Source organism: Brachyistius frenatus, unplaced genomic scaffold (genome assembly GCF_029030835.1).
Source record: "Brachyistius frenatus isolate BFR_SWC_R1_liver_20210118 unplaced genomic scaffold, ASM2903083v1 Contig_422, whole genome shotgun sequence".
Taxonomy (NCBI): domain Eukaryota; kingdom Metazoa; phylum Chordata; class Actinopteri; family Embiotocidae; genus Brachyistius; species Brachyistius frenatus.
The window spans coordinates 54,405-70,076 of record NW_027211021.1 but is presented as its reverse complement, the minus strand read 5'-3'; the positions used below and the strand labels follow the sequence as shown (position 1 = coordinate 70,076).

The 15,672-nt window shown below is 48.1% G+C and overlaps 2 protein-coding genes across 3 annotated transcripts; both read left to right on the top strand.

The window, feature by feature from the left end:
- The first annotated feature begins 301 nt into the window (after window positions 1–301).
- On the top strand, window positions 302–4,401 carry LOC138637004 (protocadherin-8-like). The gene is made up of 3 exons (XM_069725422.1): window positions 302–3,116; window positions 3,213–3,438; window positions 3,546–4,401. Exons 1-3 carry the CDS (start codon window positions 639–641, stop codon window positions 3,896–3,898), a joined length of 3,057 nt encoding a protein of 1,018 aa, XP_069581523.1. The 5' UTR covers window positions 302–638; the 3' UTR covers window positions 3,899–4,401.
- A 1,232-nt stretch (window positions 4,402–5,633) lies between these two features.
- Window positions 5,634–13,663, top strand: LOC138637003 (leukocyte cell-derived chemotaxin 1-like). 2 transcript variants are annotated; one of them, XM_069725421.1, is made up of 7 exons: window positions 5,634–5,718; window positions 6,002–6,142; window positions 7,787–7,927; window positions 8,427–8,540; window positions 11,987–12,137; window positions 12,535–12,650; window positions 13,405–13,663. In XM_069725421.1, the coding sequence occupies exons 1-7, from the start codon at window positions 5,647–5,649 to the stop codon at window positions 13,627–13,629; spliced, it is 960 nt and encodes a 319-aa protein (XP_069581522.1). In that variant the 5' UTR covers window positions 5,634–5,646; the 3' UTR covers window positions 13,630–13,663. The 2 variants fall into 2 exon arrangements, with proteins under 2 accessions (XP_069581522.1, XP_069581520.1); XM_069725419.1 differs by having other exon boundaries at window positions 12,511–12,650.
- The last annotated feature ends 2,009 nt before the right edge of the window (window positions 13,664–15,672 follow it).

Genomic DNA, 15,672 nt, shown 5'->3' with positions numbered 1-15,672 from the left:
TTTTCCACTGAAAAAAAACGCTCATAGAGGTAAAGCACCCGAACAGACACTCCTATTCAAATGCTTTGTCCTCTAGCTCAGGGACACTGCGCATCTCCGTGCTCCCCCCCTCATGTGTCGGTGCGCAGACTCATTTAACAGCCCGAGGAACATAAACAAGCAACGGAAACTATAGCTGTATTAAATCAAGCCCCGCGTTTAGCCCACATATTGGGTGCCAAGTTTCTCCGCACAGTCCAGGAATCTCTAAACAGGGTTTAGAGGTCTTTCAGAAGTCCCCCTTTTTTTTACCCCCCCCCCCCCCATCTCAAAGCCCGGATTGGTCACAGTGCGGCTCATTTGCATGCCTCGCCGTATAAACCCTCCCGCAGACACTGCAGCCCTCTTGCGCTGAGAGAGCAGCACACCTCCAGTAGAGAGAGAGAGAGAGAGAGAGAGAGAGAGAGAGAGCGGAGCGGAGCGCATCCTGTGCGCATTGAAAAGACATATGGAATATTTATTACAGGTTTTACATTAAAAAAAAAAGAGCCCCGGAGAGTCGACAGGAGGGCGGAAGATACAGCTTTTTCTAGGTGCGTTTTGTTTAAAGTCAAAGTTGGACAGTTTGCTGAATTTCAGAGTGGAGTGAAGGTGTCAAGATGGGAGAAACAGGGTGGAACGGGCTGTTGGTGGTGGTGTGCGTCTCTTTGGCGAGCCTGGCTGCTGTCACACAAGGAAAGACGGTGAAATATCAGACATTTGAGGAGGACGCACCTGGGACAGTGATTGGCAACTTGGCCAAGGACCTCTCCTCTTCTTCCTCTTCCTCGGGGGGCTCCAGGACCAATTTCAGGATGATGAAACAGTTCAACTCGTCTTTCATCCGATTGAGGGAGAGCGACGGGCAGCTGACCATCGGAGAGAGGATAGACAGAGAGCGGATCTGCAAACACACCCTGCACTGCCTCATCGCTTTCGACGTGGTCAGCTTCTCCAAAGAGCAGTTCAAACTCATCCACGTCGAGGTGGAGGTCAAGGACATCAACGACAACTCCCCCGAGTTCCCCCGGAAAGAGTCGAGCCTGGAGATCTCCGAGAACACAGTGGTGGGCACGCGGATCCCGCTGGACTTTGCTGTGGATGAGGATGTTGGGGTGAACTACATCCAAAGCTACCAGATCTCCGTCAACAGCCACTTTTCAATCGACGTACTCAGCAGGGCCGACGGGGTTAAATATGCGGAGCTGGTGCTCATGAAGGAGCTGGACCGGGAGACTCAGGCTTCTTACGCGCTGGAGCTGGTCGCCATGGACGGCGGCAACCCGTCCCGTACCGGAACGACGCGCATCAACATCAAGGTGAAAGACTACAATGACAACAGCCCGGTGTTCGACAGGAACAGCTTCTCCGTTGACCTGCCCGAGGACGCACCGGTGGGCTCCCTCCTCCTGGACCTGAACGCCGAGGACCCGGACGAGGGGCTGAACGGAGAGGTGGTGTACGGGTTTGGTAACCAGGTGCCCCCAGAAATACGACAACTCTTCAGAGTGGACAGGAAGACCGGGCGGCTCACACTGGAGAGCCCGATTGACTTTGAAAGTAAGAACACGTACGAGTTTGACGTCCAGGCCACCGACCTGGGTCCGAATCCGAGCCCGGCCATCTGTAAGATTGTAGTGCAGGTGCAGGACGTTAATGATAACGCACCGGAGATCTCGATCACCCCCATGACGTCCATCACGGCGGGAATAGCGTACATCACTGAGGCGGCGGCCAGGGAGAGTTTCGTGGCTCTGGTCAGCACTTCGGACAGAGACTCCGGCGCTAACGGGCAGGTGCACTGCACGCTGTACGGACACGATCACTTCAGACTGCAGCAGGCGTACGAGGACAGCTTCATGATTGTGAGTACGAGCCCGCTCGACCGGGAGAAAATCCCCGAATATAACCTGACTGTGGTGGCGGAGGATCTGGGCTCCCCTCCCTTCAGGACCATCACTCAGTATACCATCAGGCTGACAGACGAGAACGACAACGCGCCAGTGTTCAGTAAGCCCGTATACGAAGTGGCCGTGGTGGAGAACAACGCACCTGGCGCGTACATCACCACGGTGGTGGCGCGGGACTTGGACATGGGGTCAAACGGGAAGGTCAGTTACAAACTGGCGGACACTTATTTCATGGGCTCCCCCATCTCCACCTTTGTGTCGCTGGATCCCGCCAGCGGGTCTCTTTACGCGCTCCGGAGCTTCAACTACGAGGTGATGAAGCAGATGGAACTCCGGATCACGGCCAGTGACGGTGGCTCCCCGTCCCTGTCCGGCAGTGCTAATGTCTACGTGAGGATAGTGGACGAGAACGATAACGCACCGGTCATCACTCAGCCGCCGCTCAACAACGGCTCCGCTGAAGTCCTCCTGCCCCGGGACTCACCAGCCGGCTACGTCATCACCCGGGTAGAAGCGCGAGATGCAGATGAGGGCGTGAACTCAGAGTTGTCCTTCGGGCTGGCCACCGGTGAACCCTCCGTGTTCTCCGTTAACAAAGCCACCGGAGAAATATACCTCAACCAGGTGCTGAGCCACGACGTGGACGAAACGCTGAGCGTGACCGTGACGGTGAGTGACAACGGGAGGCCCGCGCTCACCTCCACCGCCACGCTCCACTTCCTCATCATCGCGGGCTCCCCGCCGAGCGACAGGACCATGTACCAGCCGGGCGGCGGGGACGAGGTGCACGCGCAGTGGGATCTGTCCGTGGTGATTATCGTTGTCCTGGCGGGGAGCTGCACCCTCCTGCTGCTCGCCATCATCCTCATCGCCACCACCTGCAACCGGCGCAAGAGGGACAAAAGCGGAGAAGACAGCGACTCGTACGGGGAAAAGGGCACGCTGGAGCGTGGCAGGACCCACGTGGCGGACAACCCGCTCTTGCCCCTCCATGGAGGAGCTGCAGCAGGAGGAGGAGGAGGAGGAGGCGCGGGCTTTGACGGTCACTCGTACAGCAGCCAGCCCGGTGGGTTCACCCCGGCTCACCCCGGGGGCAGCGACATGTGTTCGGCCTCAGAGGACGGCAGCGAGGTGCCCTGTGTGTATGACTCGGACAACAACAGCAAGCTCCGAGGGAATAAACACGAGGTGAGATGCACCTTTGGGACACAACAAGGAGAAATCTGTGTGAGTTTACAGAGCCTCTGTCTGACCTGTGTCTTCTCTCCCTTCTCTTCTCTGCAGGGCTACTCCACTCTGCCAGGCTACGGGAACGGCAAGGAGGCTGTGAGGCCCATTACCATCTGGAAGGGGAACTCTTACACCACCATCTCTGCCAGGGACCCAGCCTTCAGTGGCAAAGACAGTGGCAAAGGGGACAGTGACTTCAATGACAGCGACAGTGATGTCAGTGGAGACAACGGCCTGAAGAAGGACGGGGCAGTGGTTCCTCCCATGGGGGGCCAAAATGGTAAGAGCAAGGGGGAAAAAAAGAGGAAAATGAACATGAGGATGTGATTTAGTGAGTAAACACCAGTCTGATTCGAACTCATCTTTCTTTTTCCTCTTCTCTTTCAGCTCTGTGGGCGTGCACCAGTGAGTGTAAGGTCCTGGGTCACTCAGATCGCTGCTGGAGCCCCTCAGCAGTGAGAGCCAACGCGGCACCCTCCCCGGCCCCGACCCTCTCCTCCTTCAGCAGCCTCTCCAAGACGGCCTCCCTGCCCCGGGACCCCAACCGCCGGGACAACTACTACCAGGCCCACATCCCCAAAACGATGGGGCTGCAGAGCGTGTACGAGAAGGTGCTGCACCGAGAGTACGACTACGTCCTGGTCACCCCACCCAGACCTGTGAGGGTGCAGGAGATCGGTGACATTTCCATCCCTGTTTACACCCCCACCCCGACGCACTGTCCCAACAATGACGTCTAAAACTGCACACATACACAGTGAAGCTCACTCTCAAAGAAATGTATAGTGTATCTAGAGTTTTAATTTATGACTGATTGACAATGAGAATAATGTAACTATCTGTCGTGGAGAGTGTGCATATATAAGTTTATCTCCTAATATTTGTGAATTTTTGTTTTCCTGTCGAAGCCACATTTGGAGTCCATTCAATCACTTTGAGGACATTTTGTTGGACATGAAGTGTATTATATGCAAGATTTGTACATACAGAGATTTTATTTTTTTATAAAAGTAATAATTAAGCAAAGATGTGTAAATATGACTTGCAATTATTGATCTTTAAAGCATGCTTACTATTTAAAAATAGCCCCAGAAAACTGTTGAGTTTGAGGGCTGGTGACCCCCAATGTATCAAGTTGATAACACTATGGAATTATTTGAATGCAATAATAATTAATTGTACAGATTCTTTTTTATCATCACAAGATTCTGAAAGAAAATAAACTTTGAAATACTGTTCTGAACATGTGAGTCAAGTGTTTGTTTCAAGACATCCGGGTGCAGGTGAGCATGAGCAGTAGTCAGTCAGGCCAGTCCGGTGAAAGCCAACAGGCGTCGCTGTTATTGCAGTAGAGCTCCTCTGTCCTTGCAGCCCGCTGAAGAAGGTCAGTTAAGTTTTTCCCCCCTCTGTGAATACGGTTCTGCTGGTGAGATGCCAGAGCAGACGCCAAGGTTTTTGAGTAAATGGCTCCATCACCTCAGGCATACCCAGCAATAGTTATTCTTTTTTTTCTCATGCACTTAATAGCTGCATTTTTTTTCGTGTGCATAGGACCTGCATGCTAATGCAGGAATTAAAGAAAAGCTCAGGTTTCTATCACGTAAATGATTAAAACCTGAAACGTGCGCACAGAGGACACGTGCATAATGAGGGCTACTGTGCGTAAAGACGCATCAGCTGTTTCCTTTACAGTAAGAAGTATAATAATAAGTTTGACAGTGCACACAGGGCACGTGTGCTTTTTTTTTTTTTTTTGTTAAACAACGTGAAGTCCTTGTGAGGAAATGTTCCTGTTACCATGTCAGGGTGTTTTTTTGGTCGATGTGCCAAATGCGCATTCATGGATTCTGGGCGTTTTTAATAACCGCGGCGACAGTTCAGATATGGAAAATGTGGGGAAATATATACATCTGTTCAACAAGCTGCTGCTTTTGCACACTGCCGTGTAAATATGGTGTTTTAAGGATGGAGGAAAAAAAACACGTGACATTCCGCCGGAGTCACCTTTGACCCGAAACAGTCTGTGGAGGCTTTGAGAAACACAGCGGGAGGGGAGGAGGTGTGCAGGTGATGTGAGGATACAACCTCATCCTGCCTTCGTCATCCTCTTCACTGCTGAATAGATTTGACCCTCCGAGGTCGTCATAAAGCTGATATGAAATTCTGAGGATAAAGCAATGAGCAGCGTTTATGATCTTCAAAGGGGAAAAGATGATTAATGGTTTTCTGAAAGAAAGCAGCAAACTTCAGGCTCAAATTAGTTCAAATCCGGAGGTTCTATTTTACCTTTTTTTCTTTCTTTCTTTACAGTCACCAAACTTGAAAACGCATTTGGCACGACTGCACAAAACTGGACCTGAGAGTCTGAGAAGGAGTGTCCTTCCTCCTCCTCTGAGAAAGAGGGGGGAGAAAGAGTGAAGGGGTAAGGAGGAGCGGGGGGGGGGGAGAGTTAGTGGACTGGGGTTTCCTCAGGTGTTTGGCTCCAGTCATGGCCGGGAGCTCAGAGAAAGTACCGATCGCCTCGGCGGGACCAGAGGACCTGCACCAGTTCATGCCTCCGGTGAGTTTCTAGGGCAGAACAGCTCATCTGAGCTCGAATGAAAATGACTCTCATGTAATATTGTGCAGCCAGTGGCCAGCCAGGGACCACGATTAAAATAGCCCAAACTGTGTCCATCCATTGACCTCTCAAAGGCTGGACAGATTACTCAGAGTCTTACTTTCAGTCACATTTTACCTCCGTGGACATCAGAAACAATCAGAAATCGAATTTAATCTTCTAACAGGGTGGTGTGCGGACAGGTTATCGTTTTAGTGAGGGGTATGTTTGTTTCACTGTATAGGCCTACTCCGCCGTGGCGGTGAAGCCCGCCGCCACAGGCCGCCTCCTGAAAGCCGGGATCGCAGTGCTCATAGCCGGAGCCCTGCTGCTTCTGCTGGGAGCCGTCGGAGCTTTCTACTTCTGGAACAACAATGAAAAACACGTAAGAGTCCTCTCACTTACATCATTATATCATTATCTGTTTAAAAGTGCAGGTTACACTGTAAAAAAAAAAATAAAAAAAAAAAAAAAGCTCTAATAAGGGACTGTACGGAAATTATTGTCCTTTAGTTTCTTGAGGATTTATGTGCTTAGTGGTTGCAGTGTGGGGTGGGGGGTTAAAACGGCATTTTCACATGATTTTGGACTGTTTTGATTACATTATTTATTTTAAATCGACACACTATATGCCATTAAAATCTAATAATTACAAAACACTGGTAAAACCAGGCTTGTATTGAAGGGATTTGAACCACAATTTTCTCCTCCTACCTCCTCCAGACACCAGTTTTTTTCTTTTCATTTGGCTCAGGTGGTGTGAAAAAACACTTCGGTGTGAAGCCTAAGTGTTACGATTGTAGGGAAAACTCTCATACATGAAACTATATTGTTATGTATAGTAGAAAATGTAGGTGTAATCATAAACGTGGTGTCTCTAGGATTTTATCTGAATATACTTTGGTTGTGCGTCCTAGAAGTTCCATTAAGATTCAGACTTAAATTGAGCTGATTAATAAACTTTATCACAGTTACACAGTTAATTATGTAGACCTGTTATAGGGAGGGTGTAACAGCTCTTTCAAAAAACAAAACTGTAATATCACCGGGATAGCCTTTCCTTTTAAATATAGGAAATAAATATAGGAAATAGAAGACTGAGCACGGTGCGGCCCCAGAAAAATTTCAATCTAAAAATCGAATCAGTTTCAGTCTGAACCGAATTCCTTTTGTTCCAGTGCACTTTCATTGGACGTCTCTAAAGTAAATGGCACCACCAAAAACAAAAAACAGCTCTCACACTGTATAAAAAGGCCTCTTAATTACAGACATTGTTGAAACAAGCACTTCTGAATTAAAAACAAGTGAAATTTAGTCGTCACTGGTGGATTTTCTTTTGAACTTGTTTGAATTAAAAGGTCTCAGTTGACTAAAGCAGTTCTTCAAGATGGATTTTTTTTGTTTGTTTTTTTGCAGTGTAGGCAAACAGTAAAATGTAAATGAAACACTCCTTCTCCACTGTACAGTCTGAGGCAGAGCTCAGTGAATGGAGGCGTTGTGTGCATTTGGTGTGTGTGTCGGGAGGATCCTGGCGGGGCGGGAGGGAGAGGTGGTGTGCTGGGGGTGGGGGTTGGTGGTGGTGGGGGGGGGCTCTCTGGTCCGGCTGATGCTCCAGGGGCAGGAGGTGTAAAGAGATTAGAGGTTTTCTGAGCGCGTTATTCTCCAACAATAAGTTAGAAAATGTTGTTAGGACATGACGGAGAGGTTCTGTAGGAGAGTAATTACGTTACTAGGAGCTGTGAGGACAGTATTCTTCTGAACAAGTTTCAATGAATGTGCGTGTCCGAGAGAGAAATTTTAGAAAAGAGAGGCTGTGCGAGTGAGGTGGAAAGTCACGGGGTAAGATTTGGAAAAGGAGGCGGGAGGAGAGGGAATGAGGGAGCGCTGAGGGGGGGAGGTGGGGTGAACCTCCGGACTCTCATACCTTACATGCCAGTCTGAAATCTTGTGTGTACGTGTGTGTGTGTGTGTGTGTGTGTGTGTGTGTGTGTGTGTGTGTGTGTGTGTGTGTGTGTGTGTGTGTGTGTAGGTCTACAATGTCCACTACAGCATGAGCATCAATGGCAAAGTGGAGGAGGGTTCAATGGAGATCGACTCAGCCAACAACATGGAGAGATTCAGCACCGGCAGCGGGGCTGACGAGGCCGTGGAGGTCCACGACTTTGAGATTGTGAGTTTCATCAAAAGTAATCGGGAAAAAAAAAAATATCAGGAGAGTCAGACTGGTTGAAACTTTAAAGAGCCTTTTTTTGGGGGGGGGGGGGTGTCTTTCTCTGCTGTGGCTCATTACCACTGCAAAGAAATTAAGAACAAGTAGACATGTTATTCCCCTTAAGGGCAATCAGTGTCATCATGCATTGTCCCTTCAATTTTCATTACAGTCAGACTGGTGGTTTTTGACCTTTAATTAAAGTGCCCCTATCAGGCCAATCAGACTAGCGAAGCAGCAGTTTTAGCCTTTTAACTATTACAATTTTGACCTTTAATCACAGTGGCCCTCTGATTGTATTTTTTAAAGAGTGCACAAAGGCATGAGCCCCTAAATTGTATCCACATCAGACAGATTCTTGTTGTGATATAACGTTTGATGTGTAGCTTCAGATTAATAATCCCTGGAGGAGTAGCTGTAAACTCCAGCTTCTTCTTTGTCTCCGTCCTGATGTTTCCAGGGGATCACAGGGATCAGGTTTTCAGGAGGAGAGAAGTGCTACATCAAGACCCAGGTGAAAGCTCGGCTGCCTGATATGGAGGCTCTAAACAAGGACTCGCTGACATTTGACCTGGTAGGTTGATTTTGTTTGTGGTCTTAAAAAGCATTTTTTTTTTCTCCACCAGTGTGTCAATTCAAAGTCCCACAACATGGGGATCTTAATCTTCAGATATTTGGAAGGTTTTTGGTTACAAGTCATTCTTTGGGGCTCTACGGTACAAATCCAGATGTTTCAGCTTCTAGCACACGTCATTAGTGGTTTGCTCTGGCGTAGTCGTATCTGTGGGAACAAACATCTGGTTGAGCAGTCGTTACTGACAATACTGTCAGAGTTAAAAGTACCTGACTGAACCACATGCTGAAACATGGGAGCATCAGGAAACACTGCTCTAACAAAGTAATCTGATCACTTTAGATACTGCTGTCTATTGAAGAAATAAGTTGTAACTCACAGTTAAAAAAAATAATTGAAAGTCACGAAATTATTTATGAAGTATAATTTGAAGACCTTTTAGATGGGTTGGAATAAAATGATGTTCAGATGTACATGACTCCCTGTGAATGGATCCCACTTAACCAGATGGTCAAAGTTTTTACTCATCTAGTGAGATATCTCAGAAAACACCAAATTAATTGGCACAAAACATGTCGCAGACAGTTTGAGTTTCTAATCACTTTGGTGATCCCTTAACGTTTCCTCCACCATCACCATCAGGTCTAAATTTTAATTTGACTAAATGAAAATATGAAAACCGTCACCGATTTCACGACAGTTTAAGCACAGTTTTCAGTACTAACCTCCGTCCGTACTAACACACCTGAAAACCCCCGTCACGTGACCCGTCACATGACCAGTCACATGACCCGTCACATACACCGAACGTGCCACCCAGAACTGGTGATGCAACGTATTTGGTGACCAATCGGGTTCTGTGACCCGGGCTGTTGGTTAGGTTTGAGAATGAGGATTAAGATAGACTACAGATATCACAGCAGGTCATAAAATCTGATCTGTGCTGGTGCTTCATGGGGGCTGATAACGGCGCTGCTCACAGGGATTTTTTTGCAAATCGCTCCAATAATCGCCTCCTCTGCATGGAGGTGGAAGTAGCATTATGAAACGCAGAGTTTAACTGCACAACAGCTGCTTGCAGAGACAACAAAGTCAGCAACATCTGTAATTCCTTATCTATGTTGAATGAACTATTAGTCGTCAAAGCTGATGTATCTTGTCTTTCTTCCAGAAAAGGGACACTCGATGAGGGCGTAAAAAAAAAAAAAAAATCAGCAAACGAGACGTGTCTGACGAGACCCAATCAGGAAGCAAATGTGGGTTTCTGCGTCATCGTTTTATAAAAGCCTCCGTTCCTTCCCGTTCCACGCTAAATCACAAAAATCTGGAGTTTTCAAACTAAAACAGCTTCAGCAGCATTTTAAGACAATTTCCAGTTCGGAGGTTCAGAATCGCGTTGAAGCTCATCGTAAATGTCACGAAGGTTTCGCGTTTGAAAGCCAAAATGAAAAAAAAAAAAAAAAAGGTGTGGATTTAGCCATATGCTTTCATCAAATATCTGCAAAACCAATGACATTCCCATTAGCTTTAACTAAAGCCTAATATATGGTAATTAGCAAATGTTGGCACGGCAACGCACAAAACCGACTTACCCTCCTAAACATCAGCGAGCTGGCATCGTCACTGTGAGCACGTTAGCGTGCTGCTGTTAGCATTTCGCTGCTGTGATCGGTCCACACCGACACCTCAGTCATTAATCAGTGAAGGACATTTGGTCCACTTGGGTTCCTGAAAAGGATTTTATGTTCACCGTCCAGTAAAGACAGATAGAAGAACATTTCGCAAGAGGAGAATTACTAAAATGACTTAATAAATGATTTTAGGAGCTCATTTAAGCCACCAGTCACGACTTATAAACCTCAGTCGTCTTTGGTTTAGCAGTGTTTTAATATCAACAATTATGTTCCTGCATTGTTGTCACTTTTCATATACTGCTAATGTGTGCTGAGGTATCCACAGAAATGACCTGCCAGGAACACAGGTGGTTTTCATGTGTCGCCTCGCTTCATGTAACAGCTCAGTGGACTCTATTAGATAAACAGAATATACACAACAGAGGTCTACAATTAATATACAGTACTGTGTGTGTGTGTGTGTGTGTGTGTGTGTGTGTGTGTGTGTGTGTGTGTGTGTGTGTGTGTGTGTGTGTGTGTGTGTGTGTGTGTGTGTCAGCATCGTTATCAAAAAACGCTACAGCTTGTGGTTGTTCAATTGAGGCTGTCTGATAATTAAAATCATTTAGTTCTGCGTAAGCCTCCCATCCACATAAATCCACATCACCAGACCTCATGAACGAGCACACGCCTCCACACTCACACTCACACTCACACTCACGCACTCACACACACACACACACACACACACACACACACACACACACACACACACACACACACACACACACACACACACACACACAAATAATAATTATCACGCAGGGCTGCTCTTATTGCCTCTGTCTGCCTCATAAACGATCATTTATTTCACGTTTGTGCTTTTGTGTGTGTTTGTGTTATTGCCTCTATTTGCCTCATAAATGATCATTTGGACGTTTGTGTGTGTGTGTGTGTGTGTGTGTATGTGCAGACATGGAGATGCTGTTATAATGGTTGCTGCAGGCTGGTCATTTGCTATAATTTAGAGTGATGGCAAATGTGGGTTAGATAAGCGCGCGTGCGCACACACACACACACACACACACACACACACACACACACACACACACACACACACACACACACACACACACACACACACACACAAGCGTCTCCATCCAGACAGAGTGGGTCAGATAAACTCTTATCAGTCAGTCGAGCAGTGAAGAAGGACCCCCACTTTTATTTGTCCCTCCAGCAAATCATTTGAGCTGGAAAAAAAATAATACAAAAAAAAAAAAAAATCAGCAGCAGCATTTGTGAAAGGTTGGAGGATAACATTCCCTAAACATGGCTGCAGCACAGCCCTTGGGAACAAACGCCTCTGGGCAAAATCATCCCCACAGAATTTGCCCTTTTTCACCCTGCAGGCTGTGGATTCAGTGTGTATGTTTACTCAGTCTCTCCTGTGGAAAGCTCATTAGTTTATCTGCAGAAACCTGTAAATTTAGGACATCCAATCTCCCCTTTCGATGATGATGAGTCCTGACACCGTGTGCGCGGCTAAATGTTAACGCAGAGGGGATCTTGTGTAGTGAAGCCTCGAGGGCTTTCCTTTTACTACTTGATTTTATGTTCTTATAAAGAGCATTAACAGCGCAGCATTAATGCAGATTAGACTCGGACAGGATGCGAAGCGTGTGGGCTTTTTAAAGCAGAAGGCCAGTAACAAGATACGTAAACAAGCGTGATGTTACACCCTCAGCAGATGTGTTGTTTGTGTGCTTGGGAATCAAGCCTCACCTACTTTTTTCTGTGTCTCCCCCCCCCCACCCTCTCCCCTCCCCGAAGGAGGACGAGGTGATGCCGGCCAAGTTTGAGGATGATCTGATCTGGGTGGCGGCTGACACGCCCCTCTCTGACTCCGCCTTCCTCAGCAACAAGATCAAGGACTTGTGTGGAGACCTGCCAATCTTCTGGCTCCGTCCCACCTACTCAACCAGTAAGCAATCAAGATAAAAGATTTGAGAATCTGAAAGGGGAAAAAGGAAAGCACTCATTTTTTTTTTTTTTTTTTAAGACCGGGTTTACATAAAACAAAGGTGATATGGGTCAAACGTTCTCAAGTATTTCCGTTTAACACTGCAGTTACAGAGAGAAAAACAGGCTAAAAAAGAAAAGCCGGAGTCCTTTTGAAGTTTCCGAGCTGGTGATGGTACAATTTTTTTAGCATGCTGGGAGGTCAAAAGTTCTCAAAATACAATTTCATTCTACTTCATCTGAGGACTTCAAAAATGCTGCCAGAGAAGCGGCTGTGCAATCAGGAGCCGTGCCACATTAGTGCCACTCCGCTCCTAAATTTGGTCTGCTGTCAGATACCGAGGCTGTGATGTGTGCAGGCGCCCAGAGGAGGAAGAGGGGGGCCGCCCCCCGCCAGCGCCGCCAGGCAGGACAGGGGGAGGAGGAGGGGGCGGAGGACGTGGAGGCCGAGTTCAACCCGGAAAACCCCTATCAGGTGAGTCAACCGGCACGTTTCTTCTTCTTGGTCTTCTTGGTCGTCGTCTTCTTCTTTTGTTTATGTCGGGCCGCTGCGTTCTGTCCTCTCGGATCTGAGGATGCTACCTGAGGAGGCTTTTTCTCGGGGAGAATTTCTCGCAGCTGCGCGAGCGGCAGCAGATGCCGGGGTCACGGCGGAGCGGCCCGGATTGTCACTGCAAATCTGAGTGTAGACGCGGCTGTGTTGTCTGCATGCGTTTTCTGTGTGTGGCTGTCCAAAGCTTTCCTTTCAGCATTCAGGCTGTATGAATAATTCCACAACATCCCTCCCTCTTCCTCCTCCTCCTCTTCTGTGGCCCCTTTGCCCTGCTAAGCACACACAGACTCCCATACATTCACATTCAACCCGCCCTCCCCTCCCCACACTTCAAATCCTCACCCCTTATGTTGGGCCCCATTTTCCCCCCTAATCCCTCTCCCTTCCCAGCCCTCAGACTGAAGCATCCCCCCAGCACACTCCTGACAACTGCAGAAGGCGGTAAACAGCGAGCACCACATTGAAAAAGAAAATATTTGACAACAAAAACCCACATCTGACAACATCCCCTCCTCCCCTTCCAGCCTGTCGGAAATCCATTTTTAATTGGTTTGGAATGAGTTTTTCTCCGCAGCTGAAGATGTACGGCATGACAAGTCAGAACTGTACGCTCTGACCGCCTGTCCTCTTTTTTTTTTTTTTTTTTTTACCCCCCTCCCCCCTCTTTCCCTCTCAGAGAGGTCTGGAGGGCGAGCAGGGCACCATGAACATCGACCCCATGCTGGACCACCAGGGCCTGTGCTGCCACGAATGCCGCCGCAGCTACACCCACTGCCAGAGGATCTGCGAGCCGCTGGGAGGGTACCATCCCTGGCCGTACCACTTCAGGGGCTGCAGGGTGGTCTGTCGGGTCATTATGCCCTGCAGCTGGTGGGTGGCACGCATTCTGGGTCTGGTGTAAGGACCCTCTCACCTGGGAGATGGTAGAGTCCAGGGAGGAGGGGGGGGGGGGGTAACGGGGAAGGAGGGATGAAGGGAAATGTTGGGGGGGGGGGGAGAGAAAAGAAAAGATGGTGGCTTCTTAATCTCATCTAATGTAGGTCCCTGCAAATCGGAGTAGACCTGTACAAGATGAACAGCATCAGAAGCCGTGTCCACACATTATAAATGCATGGAGCAGAATCTAGGACAGTCATGATCTCACATGTAAAGGTACGCAGTGCCTGCGCACTGCACAGCTTGTCTTATTAAAAACAACATAGCAGCTATCGATTTAGAGCCTTCTGAACTTCAGCCCAACACGCAGCATCCAGCGGCTCCACACCGTCACTCAGTCTCAGCGTGTAAAACATCTCTTCGTATATCTGTAGGAAAGGCAGATGAGCTCGTATTTACAGAGCTGATAACCAGACTTCTTCTTTGCTTTCTGTAAATAAGTGTATGTGGCGTTTCGGTAGCAGTCAGCCGGCTCTAACAGCATCTATTGCTTGTTTTTACTTTTCATCACCTTAGCGAGGAATACTTTTGTGTTTTTAACTCTTCCTCTATTTTGTCTTCATACGGTGCTCATTAAAAAAATAAAACGTACCGTACTCTTAAACTTTCATCTGCATCGAAGAAGCTATCTCGAAGTGCAATATCACCGAATAAACTTTTTTAAGTAAATTTTGGAAGCGTCGCCCTCCTTTATTCCCGTCTTGACCGAACGACGTTCTATCCTGTTTGTAAATACATGTTGCTCATAAATACATCGTCGGGTTTATTCAGGAACTCCCTCTCTCTCTGATTCACACTCAAAAACACTTTTGAGCGGTGTCACATCTGGTAGCCGCTCCAAAGGGATGAAGTTTCCAGAGTTCTTTAATGTGAGAGTTGCAGCTCTAGAACTCTTTAATGAGACTAAAGACTCTGTAGCCGTCACGCTCCCAGATCTTACCCACGATGCAAAGCGCTTAGCTCCTTTTGATGTCATAGAGCCGCCTCAGGCGGGGGTAGGGGGTAAGGATGGGGGCGGTGTGTGTGTGTGTCAGGGGTAGTGGAGGAGTGTGTGTGTGTGTGTGTGTGTGTCAGGGGTAGTGGAGGAGTGTGTGTGTGTGTGTCAGGGGTAGTGGAGGAGTGTGTGTGTGTGTGTGTGTGTCAGGGGTAGTGGAGGAGTGTGTGTGTGTGTGTGTGTGTGTGTGTGTGTGTGTCGGGTAGTGGAGGAGTGTGTGTGTGTGTGTGTGTTGTGTGTGTGTGTGTGTGTGTCAGAGGTAATGGAGGAGTGTGTGTGTGTGTGTGTGTGTGTGTGTGTGTGTGTGTGTGTCAGGAGTGTGTGTGTGTGTGTGTGTGTGTGTGTGTGTAGTGGAGTGTGTGTGTGTTTGTGTGTGTGTCAGGGGTAGTGTGTGTGTGTGTGTGTGTGTTTGTGTGTGTGTCAGGGGTAGTGGAGAAGTGTGTGTGTGTGTGTGTGTGTCAGGGGTAATGGAGGAGTGTGTGTGTGTGTGTTTGTGTGCGTGTGACAGAGAAAAGTGTTGCGGAGCTAAAAGTTCCATCCAGAGACACAAATGGGCGTTTGATCGTCACGAGAGATGAAACGATGTGATGAATTTAACACTTAACTCGGTGTGAGAGGCTTGATGTTGCGGTTAGGAGGCTGATCCATATTAATGCTCTCCTGCCTCGGCAGGACGCCCCCTCAGTTACAGCTGCTGCATATATGTGGCTGGAGAACAGGGGAGGCGCCCGCTCCTCCTGCTCCTCCTCGCCTCCTGGCCAAACAACTCCGGGCCTCTTCTACTTGATACCGATCGAACCGCAAATACGTAAACCATATCCTCAGGCTGTCAACCATATCTGAACTGCCGGCGCTCATATCAGTAATACCACATTTCATCGCTCCCAGCACACAATCACAAAGCACGGCTCCTTGTCGTCATATATCGCCGTTTCTGCGTCTGAGCGATCTATTCGCCGACTTTCCAACCTTTCCAAAAACAGAACACAACAAACCATAAAACAAGAGACGAAG